We start from the raw sequence: 13,817 nt of genomic DNA, 5'->3' as shown, positions 1-13,817 counted from the left end.
AACATTTAAACGTTAAATAAACCCAACAGGCTGGTTTTGCTTCCAATAAGTATTATTATATCTTAGTTTGGATCAAGTACAATGTACTATTTTGTTATTACAGCGAAAAAAGGGAATCCTTTTTAAAAAATTTGGATCATTTAGGTAAAATGGAGTCTATGGGGCAAATTCACTAAGCAACAAAAATACGTTAGCGACGCCTTTGCCGCACTTCGGCAGGTGAAGTTTCGCCAGGGCGCCGCTAATTCACTAAAATCCGAAGTTGCGCTCAGGGAGGCGAAAGGTAGCGAAGTTGCCCCACCATTAATTCGTCAAGCAAAGTGAAGTTACGCTAGCGATGCCTAATTTGTATACGGCGCCAAATTAAAGTACAATGGACGTATATGTAACAAATACACGACACGAGACTGGGAAAGCTTCATAAAATAAGAGTTATTTTGCCCTATACATGTCGCTACTGTATAGTTTAGGTGCCATATGTTAGGAAATGTAGGGGGGAAGGAGGGTACCCCGAAAACCAAAACAAATTTCTATCTTTTTCAGCTGATCACCCTTAAAAAAAAAAAAAAAAGTAAGACGCCAGCATTTTTTTGGGATATAGAAAAATGTCAACTTTTTTTGAAGCAAGCCCTATCTACTCTATTGCACTTCCCCTGGTCTGAGCTGGCGAAGGCAAGTCTGGCGCAAGAAGTAACATTCAGTAAAATGCGCAAGTTAATGAATTAGTGTAGTTACGTCCCTTAGCCATAGCGTAACTTCGCCTGGCATAAGGGTTCGAAGTAGCGCTAGAGTAGGTCCACTTCGCTAGTGAATTTACGCCAGCACCCGTTAGTAAATCGACAAAGTAACAAAATGACGTCATGCTGGCGAATTTGCGCTAGCGTTAGACGATTCGCGCTTTAGTAAATTTGCCCCTAAGGGAGATGACCTTTCCGTAATTCAGAGCTTTCTGGATAACGGATCCCATACCTGTACAATATCTTTAACTTTACCTTAGAGAGCAAGCAGCATTTCCCTATTCTGTCTGCTGTAGAATTAACAGTTGGTTAACTGTATGTGTATTTCAAAACCTCCTCTGACCTGAATCTTAAAAAGAAAATCCTAAAATATTTTGTAGTTTCTGATCACAAAATAACCAAGCTGCCTTATCATGTCAGCTATGTATCTTTGGTTAGATTTTCTGTTTATTTATTTTTTTGAGATAGAAGTGCGAATGTCCAGACTAGATTGTATTCAAAGAGAAACTGATCAATGCCTAATCTCTTTTCATTGTTTCATTTAGAAAGTCTAGTAATTCATTATGTGCAAGTGCATACTTTTTCAAAAATGTTTGTAGTTGTAGTAGTTATGATTACAGGTATTGGACCTGTTATCCAGAATGCTTGGGACCTGGGGTTTTCTGGATAACAAGATTTTTCTGTAATTGGATTTCTAGACTAGAAAATAATTTAAACCTTGAATCCAAAAGACTCAAGTACAGATTATTATTATAATAATAATAGAGATATCTTGGTTTGGATCAAGTACAAGGTATTGTTTTATTATTACAGAGAAAAAGGAAATCATTTTTAAAAATGTCAATTTTGATAATCTAATCTATGGGAGACCCCTTCCTTCATAATTCTGAACTTTATGGATAACTGGTTTCCAGATAATGGATCCCATACCTGTGTATCTCAGCTACTCGGCTGACTGCTACCAAAATGTAAAGGTGCACTTTCATTAAAAAAAAAAACAAGAAACTATAGTCTTCATTTGTAATAGCAAGTTGCAAAACAAATTGGCAAGTTTCCCTCCCAGAATTCCAGAGCAAATTAACTTTGTCAGAAAGTCATAAGCAAGTTGAAGTGCCTGCTTTTTCATATTGTCTGGAATAGTGACATTTCTGATGCACCAATGTTTGTGACCCCTAGAAACACAGGGCGAAATTCATTATGTGCAAATCAGATGTGAAGAAGGGACAACATTAAAGGGAGCCCTGCAAGTAACACATAATAACTAATACTGCCATTTAGAAATGTAAATCAAATTTTAAGTCGTATTCATATGTTTGTCAAAACAGCAGTGCTGTTGCTTGTTCTTACATAGTAACATAGCAAGTTAGGTTGAAAAAAGACCAAGTTCAACCTTTTAAATACTCTCCCCCTCAGAGGGGGAAAAAAATCCTTCACAATCGGACTAATGCTGTCTTAACAGCATTGTTACCACAGAGTTGATGGGGAAGTTGCACATGGTATAGAATTGTCTGTTTCTCTGTAGCATATTCATGCAGGCGGAGCAAAAGCCTCATGTGGCAGAAGCCTTGGGGTTTAAGCTGCCACAGACGCAAAAATTTGATCGTACAAATCTCAGTTTTGTATGATTTTCTGGCCGTGTGTGAAGTGTGCCGACATTTTTCGTGCCATGGCGATCGTCGTTCAGAGAGGTTAGCAATTTTCTGTCGGCTAATGATAATATCTCTGCACGTATTGCCGATCTGACTTTGTCAGTGGGAGACGGTCACCAGGTTTTGTCGGACATAACTTTTGTACGATTGCTGTCAGGGGCAGAACATGGTCTGATTTGTTCTTTTACTACTTTATTTGATCTGAATGGTTAGTGGCAGGTCAGGAGATGGCACGAACGATCGTTCATCCGATATGAAGGTAAATCTGCACGTCTATGGCCAGTTTTAGAAACCACAAATAAAGTAACAGCAAGATGAAAGAGAACACCAAAAAAAAGGTCAGTATTTATTTACTAACCTTGACCTTCAGTTATTTAGTTATTTTCCACATACATACCAAAGCGAAGCATTCCCAGATTTAACTGCATTTCATGCAAAAACACATCCTGTGCCCTTTGAAGTGTATTTACATCTACAGCATGCCATCTGGCCACTCTATTATGTAACCTGACATAAGTGTCTAACACCATGATGTCCATGACTAGATAAAATCCAGTAAACTCTGCTGCTACTGCTACTAGTCACTGCAGGAAATGGAAAACTGTACAGATGTCATTTTATTATCATTTCTCCACCTGCACCACCCTCAACATATTAGCAGGTACACTACTAGAAGGTACAAGATTTCCATTCATATTTTCTGAATATGCAGTCTGTCTTCCCCAAACCTCTTCTCTTGTGGATCTTTCTTGCTTCTTTATCATTCCAGACCTACTATTGTGACACCTAACAAGAAATTAAACTTTGCAGTTATAAGCATTGGGGCAGGACCTATGTGCACACTAAAACTAAAAAAAATCTCTGCAAAATAAAGTGTATATATATAAAAATGTGCTACTCTGCCTGTTCCAGCGTATTACTGGTTTATTTTCGGTTTTGTGGATATTGTTGCGTGGAATGGGAGAAATTTGTATTTATGTTTTTGTTGTGGGTCATACTGATAAAGGTAAACTCTATAAATGTTTCCTGTTTACAATAATATAAAGATAGCCAACAAAAAGTTGTTTATTAACCGATAATACTAGAATAGTACTGAATATTCTAAATGGAACAAAAAAAAAAAAGGCTTGGCTATGTTTCAGCCTGTTGTCCAAGGAAAGAGTTTCCTGCAGCTCCAAGCTACTGATAAGGTATATTTTTAGCATCTGCAACTCCCATCAACACTTTTGGCCATCTGCTGGAGTGGACTGCCACACTCTATGCTTACTAACTGTAAAGCTGGCCATAGATTTTTAAAAGATCCGATCCTCATCGTGAGACCACGATTTTCTCGGAACGATCGTACAAATTGACCATCAACTAAATACCAATTTGCCAGGAAAACAAAGGGGAGCTGCCTGCGTGGCCCTGTAAACATAGATAGATTGCACTGGGACCGACAAAGACCTGGCCGATCAATTTCCTGACAGATGTCCGCTGAAAAATCATAAGATGTACAATCGTTCGAATCCCACTGACCGCATGATAATTTCGAAGGATTGGTCGGACTTCCCTAGAAACAGTCGTTCGGCAAGAAGAATAGTCTTGTCTATGGGGAGCTTAAGCATACTGTGCTGTTTCATTCTCTATTTTCACCACCTTTCAGCATATGTAATTGTAAAGAGTAGCTATAACAATAACATCTCCGGTGTATTGCGAAAACAGATTGTTGGATAAACTGGATAACAGTTATTATTATAGTGTTTCCCCCACAGAAAGATTTAGCCCACACAACCGCCCAAGACATCCACCTTTCTATTTGCCCTTTATTCAAAATGCCAAATCTCAACGCGCTGAAGCAGGAAATACATATATATGCTTCCTTGGAAACGGGGGCGGCCACGGCTTCTTTCCCCTCCGTATGCTCCCACAGAATGACATATGTAGGGGGGAACGGCCAAGCAGCTCACGCATACAAGGAGCTGTCCTACCGGCACGGTGCTGATTATTGTGAGTCGCACATAACACACGCACACCTGGCGCTACTGAAAGCTTCGCTCCCCCCCCCCCCATCACAGCTGCTCTTATCAGAAGAATGGAAAGAGACGTGCAGGCCGAGGGCTGACAGAGATGCTGCAGTAACAGAAGGGGGAAGGCCGTTCGGTTCCAAACTGTCACGCTATGCTCTGGCCGCGGGCTGAGTACAGGCCAGTCACCCATTATTATTGCATCCTGGCACAGCACAAAAGTCTTCGAACACATTGAGGCTCCAGGGGTGTCTGTAAGCCCTTTTCTTTGAGACTGGACTCCTGGAATATTGCAGTTTTCACAGTGAGAGTAATCTTGTGGGCGGCCATTATGCTCTGCCTGTTTCCAGTTCGCCTGACGTGCCCGGTACTAGCTGTCGGCCCGCTTATCCCCTGCGTCGCCTTATTCGCCTTACTCATCTGCTTTCCAACGGGGGAATGCAGGAAAGGGTCACCGGAATCGCCTGCTCCTCAACTAACCGATCTCAGGTCCCAGATCACCGGGGTGGAGGAGTTGCTGGAAGAGTTCCGCAAACAGCTACAGCAGCAGAGACACCCAGAGCAACCTGAAAAGCAGAGACTGCGACCTCTTCCAGTTCAGGGAGAAGAGAAGGAATGGAGCAGTGAGCACAGGCTGACTCCTACTAGTGCTAGTCAGAGGGATGCAGGGGAAGAGGACGCCATGCAACAGCAGCTTCAAGAAGTGGGCGTTAGACCTGGAGGGGAATTTGGGGAGGATTTTTGCAACTTTAACCAGATGGAAGACTACATCATCCGCACCAAGGACTCGCTGGAGGCCGGCGCCACCTTCCTAAAGGTCCCGGCCGAGGTGTCCAGCTGGAAGCAGTGCCTGGAAGTGTGCTGTGCTGAGGCGCGCTGCTCGGCAGCTGTGGTGGAACAATCAGGACAAGACCTCAGCTGCTTTATCTTTGATTGCACTCTTCGTGGGCGCAGCGTGTGCCAGTTCTCTCCACACAGGGACTACAGCAGCTACACTCTGACTGGTCGTAATGCCTCTTCTGGCTGGGCACTTAGGAGTCCCCTGTACCTACTGACTAAACAGCAAGGTGAGCGGCCTGGTTTAGCAGCTGTTCTGTATATTAGTAACAGGATGTTCAACCTACAGCCCTCTTGCCGAACCTCTGTTACAAACAGAAAAGGAGTTGTAGTTCAGGTGCTAGAGGGTAGCAAGTGGGGAATTTGGTTTAGGAGGCCTAGAATATACTGCTGGTTGTGGTTCAGAGAATAAACAACTTTCCTGGGGCCAAATTTTAATAAGTAGGCACACTGACAGAAATTTATCTTACTTTGGAGATATTGCTAACCTTGGTTGAGCAGCTTTGCTCTTGGTCATATGCTAAACATGTCTAGTGAATGGCAAACCATACTGAGAACTGTAATTTTACAACTGGAGGAGCATGACATGCAGACTAGCAGGTCACTACAAACCTTCTTTATGCTCATTTTATACATAGACCAGGTATATCCAGATGGATAGTGTTAAAGAAGAATTCAAGTGTTAACTAAAAAAACCCCTATCCCCTACTCTGCGTAGACCCCCCCCCAGGGAAATGCCCCCAACTTTTTACTAACCCCTCGGTGCAGATTCAGGGATCGTAGTCTTCGTGTCTTCTACCGGTGCTTCTGCAATTTCCATCTATTTCGTGAATGCGCAGTTTTCATAAAACCGGGAAAATGCTCCAACTGCGCATGCGCCGCTTTGCCGGTCTTAGTCACAGAATACAAAGAGACGGAAGATGGCTGCCGTGAACTGCGATCCCTGAAGCTGCACCGAGGGGTAAGTAAAAATTTAGGGGCATTTCCCCGGGGGGGCATAGGTGGAGGGTGATATTTTTGTATGGGTAGGCTAAGTCTAATGTTACATCATCAGCAGTAGCGTCACTAGAAGGGGACGGGCCCTGGTGCGTGACGCGCAGCCGGGCCCCGCCCCCTACCGTACGGGCGCATTTGTCAGTGGTGCACGGGCTGCCGGGGGGCCCTGAGGGGTGCGGGCCCTGGCCCGCTCGCATCCCCTGCTCCCCCGGTAGTTCCGCCACTGATCATCAGTTTCTTCACCTGTGATTTTCCACTGGTGGGGAAACAGCTGATTCAGTCCCATATTATAAGCATTGGCAAATGTTGTAAATTCACCTGTCTGAGCACACAGGGAGGATTTTTGTGTAAAAATGCACCACAACCTGAAATCTGTCCCATGCATGAAGTACACTATTCTCTTTAAAATTATCTAATCCTTTCATTTAGAGGAAGCTTCTTATAATATGGATGCACCAAATCCTGGATTCGGTTTAGAATTCAGTTGAATCTGAGCTTTTTTCAGCATGATTCTAATTCGGATCCAAGAGCCATGCCAAACCAAATCTGAACCCTTAAAATCATGTGACTTCGGGTCATGTGGTTAAGGGGATCAAATTTTTTTCGGACTTTCTTTCCACCTTATCTTCGGATTTGTGTCAGGATTTGTCCAAATCCTTCCTGAAGTGGTTTGCCTGAATCCCGAAAATAGAGATTTAGCGTTTACTAAAACTCAACTTTTTCTCACTCCCCTTAATTTAACAATAATTTGATGTGAAAAAATGTTGCAATAAAATAGTGCATCAATTTGAATTGTGCAACTTTTTCGAATTGATACTCTGAAAACTCAACTTTATCGAACTGTCACCATGATAACTCAAGTTTATTGGATTATCGAACTAAAACCAGCTCACAATGCATCTTCAGGGACATCTTTCATTGAATTCTACATGACCTCGACAGGTTTTAGCTGGAGTATTTTCAAATTTGGATTTTTTGCAACTTTGGGGTATAATAAATCCCCTTTAAAAACTCTGCAACTTAAAGTAAAAAAATTTCTGCCCCTAGTATATATAAAATCATTATAGGGGATGTTTCAAATATGGTTAAAAACCATAAATGTACAACTTGAAAAAAAATCCTATATGAATAGGTTTCCACTTATAGAATATAATGCAATAGTGGTACTTTATTGTGGTACTGTAAAATTAGTTAAAACACAATAAACATATACAAAGCTCTTGTTTAGCAAATTGCAGCCCTTTATATAGTTAGGGCACACAAGTGTTCTGTTGCTGTGGTCATGAAGGTTTCTGTAGTTGTGCCTAGTGACTTATTAGAAACCACATAGGTAAAAAAAAGTGCATGTACGTATGTAATATAACATCATTTGCATGGTAATTGGTAAGCACAACCAGTATGTGTATAGAATAAATTAAATCTACTGCAGTGTGAAATCATTGAATTGGTTTAGTAATGTAACCGCAGACAGAATAGGGGCAATCTTATAAAAATAGGAGCAAAATGTGCACTTGGTGCCCCTCTGGAAGCAATGAGATCCAAAATGTAAGATTTGTACAATAAGGGGCAGATTTATGAAAAATCAAGTTCTAGTTTTTTTCCCAATTCGAGAAAAAATGCAGTAAAAAAAACAACAACACGAGTACAAATATACTCGAGAATATTCTTTGTAACCTTGAATAGTCACCATTTATTAATGAATTCTTTGTAATCACAAAAAGTCACCAGAATGTGAATGTTCTCTTATTTATTTATTTTCCCTGTTTTTTAAAACATTTGAGATTTTCAGCCTCATTGAAAATCAATGGGACAATGAGATTCTCACTGACATACGACTTTTTTTCTGAGAAAAAATGCACACAGGAATATTTTGTTGCTTTTTTTTTTTTTTAAATAAGCTAGCATTCGTGAAAAAAGTTGCACATGTTTTGTTGCCATTTGTTTTTTCTAGTTTACATTTTTTTTCACAAATTCAGATTTTGATAAATCTGCCCCTAAATCTTTGTGCCAACCTACAATGGGTGGCACCCCTTCACAGAGGCAGCTAGCTATTGAAATATTGTAGCCATTTATCCTGATGGCTTTCTAAATACTGGATATTTTTTTTTTATAAAAGGCTAGTTTATGTTATGTTAGTTTATGTTAGCTTATGTTACATCAAGAAGTATATTTCTATGTGACTGTAGTGTTGGGTAGTTTAGGTATGAGTGTCTTATCAATATCCTGTTTTGGAATGCAACTCACCTTCTATGAAAACAAAATCATTTATTTTCTAGAAAATGATGAGCCTCCTCATAGCAATGCAGGACAAGATGTGGTGCTTCAGCTGCCAGTCGACTGGGTTATTCTTGATGGCCGTGAAAGTAGTGATGACCATGCCATCATTCGATATGATTGGACTTTGCTTCTGGGTGATCCACTAGTTCACATGAAGGTACTGTACCTAGCACACTACAATTAGTAATTTTTAGGGAAGAAGCTGTATTAAGATTAACACTTTATGTAAATGAGGTTATTTTGTGCAATCTGGCTTTAGTGATAAGCATATGAAGTAGGAAATTTGTTTATACACAATTATAATAAGAAAATTTAATTCAAACACCAAAAATAAAAAAACAGTTCATTATATTATTTAAAGAGGAACTATTGTGAAAATTTAAATTTAATATAAGATTCATTGTACTGAAGTAAGAAACTTTCTATATATAATCAATTAAAAATTCAGACCCATTTCTCAAATAATCAATTTGAGGATTTTGAACTATAGTTAGATTCATTATATCTCTTAGGGGGGGCTCCTTTTGCCTAGAAGATTTGATAGAACCTACTCATAAACACCAGAAATCCTGTCTCTTTACATGCAGGATTTGTGCCAGTCAGTTTTTTTTTTAATTTTTTTGTGCTAGAATGTTATTCTTCCGGCGCCTCTGCAATTTTCGCGACTTTCGGCGCATGCGCAGTTGTCGCAAAATGGAAAATTGCTCCAACTGCATATGCGCCGATATGCTGCTCTTTTCCTGAAGATTAAAGAAGAGCATAAGATGGCGCTCGTGAACTCCAATGCCCTGAATCTGCACCAAGGGGTAAGTAAAGAGTTAGGGGCATTTACCAGGGGTAACAGTTAGGCGGGGGGAGCAGGGGGGGATCTATGTAGGGTGGGGGGTAGGGTTTTTTTTAACTAAGGGTTTAGTTCTCTTTTAAGGGTCAGTTCAAAAGATACTTATGGATCTGCACAGGTCTAAGGGGTAATGTGTGGCTATTAGACTCCTTCCCCCTGAAACAAGGTCTTGTCAGGGGCACACAAGTATTTGGATCTTTCAGGAAGTCATTTGTTTCCTCTTCCCTCCAAAGTCTTTTGGCTGGAGGCATCTGGATAAAGGGACACTTCTAGCTGTGAGGGCCTTTTGTCCAATGGTGTCAGGGATAAATGGATCCACCCCAACCTTTGGGTGTAGGTGGTTCTGCAAAAAAACAAGTTTATATTACTCTATTAGCACCCTCTCTGTTATTTTGATGTACTTGCACTTTTTTGGGTGGAATTTGAGGCACTTTGCCAAGGTTTCAAAAATGGGACTCCCTACAGAGGAAACAGTTGCAGGGTCTGCTTTCTCTGTAGTTATTTCACTGGACTCAAATTGCCCTCTAAAAAACATAGCAGAAGTTTGGAAGATGGTCAAATGTAATTCTATTACAAGTGTACAGTATTTCAGCATGCATTGTATTCTGTAGTGAAGGTAGGTTTAGAATTGTTGTCAGAGTTTCCTTGGAAGTATGTTTTTCCCATATTTGCTTTTGCATTTATTAATTTCACATGCAGAACAAGGCTCCTTTAGGTATAAATGTGCAAAAATATATACAAATATGCGTTCATACGTTATTCAAAGGTACTTATGTGAATATGCGAGCTATGCACCAAAATGCTGTAATTCAAGGTACCCTGGAATTAAAACTTGTCATTAGGATGACAATGACAAGTTTCCCAACTTATGGACACAAGTAAACAAAAAAACAAACTGTACATGCTTTACCAAGCACAAGTAAGTTACAATGCTTGCTACTTAGCAGACACATGTGATTACACTACTGTCACGGTCGGCACCCAACACCAGAGCAAATGCCAAGCACCCTGGTCTTGGCTCGTGCTTCACCTGTAGTGTGACCGCCTTCGGCCTCGGGAGGAGCCCTCAGCTACTTGGATGCCACCAGGACTTAAATGAGAGGTGCAAGGCCAGATGTTCTGGATAGGCAGAGGGGCACGACTGTTAGCGAGAGTCTTTGGGCAGAAGGTTGTTGTACAAAGCAATAGAGTAATCAGATCAGGCCGGGTCGGGGCAGGCAGAGAATAAACGTAGTCAGGCAGGCAAGGGTCAAACCAGGAAGTCAATCAGAAGGGTTAAGCAGAAGAGGTAGTCGGTATTCAGGCAAAGGTCAGGATCCAGAGGTCAGAATAGTCAAAAAGCCAGGCAGGGGTCACAACAGGAATCAAAACGGGTTCAAAACAGGATAGCAAATGCTCAGAAAGCACCAGGAACAAACTCCTATAACGGGCAATGTGTAAAAAGAAAATGTACCTTTAAGAACTTTAAAATTTCGAGCCATTGCACAAATCTTCTGCGCCTCAGGCGCCGGTACTTTAGGGAGCGCGCCTCCTTTGGATTTAAAGGCGCAGGCGCGCTGACATATGACGTCAGCGCGCCTGCGCCTTTAAATCCAAAGGAGGCGCGCTCCCTAAAGTACCGGCGCCTGAGGCGCAGAAGATTTGTGCGGCGGGCATCCCCGCCGAGGGGGCGGTAGGCTTCCCTGCAGTCCCCCCACTAGACCAACAGGGTGAGTCTTTATTGCAACTACATTGAAGATGTCAATTTGTCATTTTTGTGTGCTTTTCAAATTGCACTTGTGTAACTAAATAAGGTAAATGAGGTTGTTTCCTGAAAAATAAAGTGTGTTATCTTCTAAGGTGATTTCATGTACTCTCTCAAGCAACATAAAGGGGCAGGTTTATCAAAATGTGAGTTTAGAGCTTTCTACATAAGAACTCAACCAAGTTCTTTGCATTCCTATGGGAACTTAGAACTCGGCATTTGATTAATACAACTCACCAATGATTAATAAAACCCCATAGGAATGAACAGAATAATATAATATAATAATTTGCATGTTTGTCACACTTAAATGTTTCTGCTCATCAAAAACCGTTAACTATTAGTCAAAGATAACATAATTGAACACAAAATGCAGTTTTTAAATGAAGGTTTACGTTATTAAGGGGGAAAAAAAACTCCAAATCTACATGGGCCTGTGTGAAAAAGTGATTGCCCCCCTTGTTAAAAAATAACTTAACTGTGGTTTATCACACCTGAGTTCAATTTCTGTACTCACCCCCAAGCCTGATTACTAGGGATGTAGCGAACGTCGGAAAAAAAGTTCGCGAACATATTCGCGAACTTGCGCAAAAACGCGAGCGGTTCGCGAACCCCATAGACTTCAATGGGAAGGCGAACTTTAACATCTAAAAAAGACATTTCTGGCCAGAAAAATGATTTTAAAGTTGTTTAAAGGGTGCAACGACCTGGACAGTGGCATGCCAGAGGGGGATCAAGGGCAAAAATGTATCTGAAAAATCTGCCTGTGTGTGCTTGGAAGAGATAGTGTAGGGGGAGAGCTGTTAGTGATTTCAGGGACAGATGATAGTAAGTTTGCTGGCTAGTAATCTGCTTGATACTGCTCTGTATTGGAGGGACAGAAGTCTGCAGGGATTTGAGGGACATTTTAGCTTAGGTAGCTTTGCTGGCTAGTAATCTACTGTTCTCTTTAAACAACTGCCATACGTTGACCTTGTAGGCATTGTTTGCCCAGTTTTTTTGGACGCAGCCACTGAAGCACAGTTGCCAGAAAAAATATGCCATATAAATGCTGAAAATAGTAATTTTTCGCCATACGTTGACCTTGTAGACATTGTTTGCCCAGTTTTTTTGGTTGCCGCCACTGAAGCACAGTTGCCAGAAAAAATATGCCATATAAATGCTGAAAATAGTCATTTTTTGCCATACGTTGACCTTGTAGGCATTGTTTGCCCAGTTTTTTTGGTCGCAGCCACTGAAGCACAGTTGCCAGAAAAAATATGCCATATAAATGCTGAAAATAGTCATTTTTTGCCATATACGTTGAGTCAACGTATGGCAAAAAATGACTATTTTCAGCATTTATATGGCATATTTTTTCTGGCCTCTGTGCTTCAGTGGCTGCGGCCAAAAAAACTGGGCAAACAATGCCTACAAGGTCAACGTATACACTACTACAGCGGTGGATACGGATTACGTAAAATATATGAATGCTGCTTGAAAAAAAGTAACTCAAGTGGTTTTTCTAGAGACGATAATATTATCAATATTTAGACAAAATGTGAACAAGCTCACACAGCTAGATGGCGGGTTGAAGAAAACACTGTGCAAATAATGCCTACAAGGTCAACGTATACACTACTACAGCGGTGGATACGGATTACGTAAAATATATTATGGCTGCTTGAAAAAAATCACTCCGGTGTTTTTTCTGGAGACGGTAATATTATGGATATTTAGACAGAATGTGAACAAGGTCACACAGCTAGATGGCAGTTGGTTGAATAACACACTGGGCAAAAAATGCCTACAGGGCAAATAATGCCTAAAAGGTCAACTTATACACTACTACAGCGGTAGTAAAATAAAAAAAAGTAAAATAAAAAAAAAATGAATATTAAAAAAAAAAAATTAAAGTTGGTGCTGCTACTACTAGGAGCAGCAGATTAGCACACCAGTCCCACTCCCCAACACTGCTAGACTAATAGCACTGGGCTCTTATAGTAGTAGTAGTAGTAGTAGTAGTAAAACAACAAAAAAATAAATAAAAGCAGTCCTTACAAGGACTACTGTTATTGCAGCAGTCAGCAGATGAGATCAGAAGCAGGACAGCTGCCCACAGCAGCTACATACAGAGCACTGCAGTAGAAGGTAGATTACTAGCCAGCAAAGCTACCTAAGCTTAAATGTCCCTCAAACCCCTGCAGACTTCTGTCCCTCCAATAACAGAGCAGTATCAAAACGATTACTAGCCAGCAAACTTTCAACTGTCCCTGAAATCACTAACAGGCAGCAGCTCTCTCCCTACACTATCTCTTCAGCACACACAGGCAGAGTGAAAAAACGCTGCAGGGCTTCGGTTTTTATAGGGAAGGGGAGTGGTCCAGGGGAGAGCTTCCTGATTGGCTGCCATGTACCTGCTGGTCTGGGGTGAGAGGGCAAAAAAAAAGCGCCAACAATGGCGAACCCAAAATGGCGAACGTCGCGCGACGTTCGCGAACTTCCGGCGAGCGCGAACACCCGATGTTCGCGCGAACAAGTTCGCCGGCGAACAGTTCGCGACATCTCTACTGATTACTGCCACACCTGTTTCAACCAAGAAATCACTTAAATAGGAGCTACCTGACACAGAGAAGTACACCAAAAGCACCTCAAAAGCTAGACATCATGCCAAGATCCTAAGAAATTCAGGCACAAAAGTAATTGAGATCTATCAGTCTGGTAAAGGTTATAAAGCCATTTCTAAAGCTT

The 13,817-nt window shown here is 41.2% G+C and overlaps 1 protein-coding gene across 2 annotated transcripts in view; it reads left to right on the top strand.

The window, feature by feature from the left end:
• The first annotated feature begins 3,953 nt into the window (after positions 1-3,953).
• LOC108716781 (low-density lipoprotein receptor-related protein 11) overlaps positions 3,954-13,817 on the top strand; it is a 46,037-nt gene continuing 36,173 nt past the window's right edge. The window contains exons 1-3 of one of the 2 annotated variants that reach the window (XM_018263231.2): positions 3,954-5,459; positions 8,502-8,659; positions 9,132-9,308. In XM_018263231.2, the coding sequence (XP_018118720.2) occupies positions 4,724-5,459; positions 8,502-8,659; positions 9,132-9,308 (1,071 nt within the window). In that variant the 5' untranslated portion in view covers positions 3,954-4,723. The remainder of the gene's footprint in view (positions 5,460-8,501; positions 8,660-9,131; positions 9,309-13,817) is intronic. The other variant, XM_018263232.2, reaches the window with a different exon arrangement.

Source organism: Xenopus laevis, chromosome 5L (assembly GCF_017654675.1).
Source record: "Xenopus laevis strain J_2021 chromosome 5L, Xenopus_laevis_v10.1, whole genome shotgun sequence".
NCBI classification, from domain to species: domain Eukaryota; kingdom Metazoa; phylum Chordata; class Amphibia; order Anura; family Pipidae; genus Xenopus; species Xenopus laevis.
Note: the sequence above shows the minus strand (reverse complement) of the source record. Positions and strands in the feature narration are given on the sequence as shown.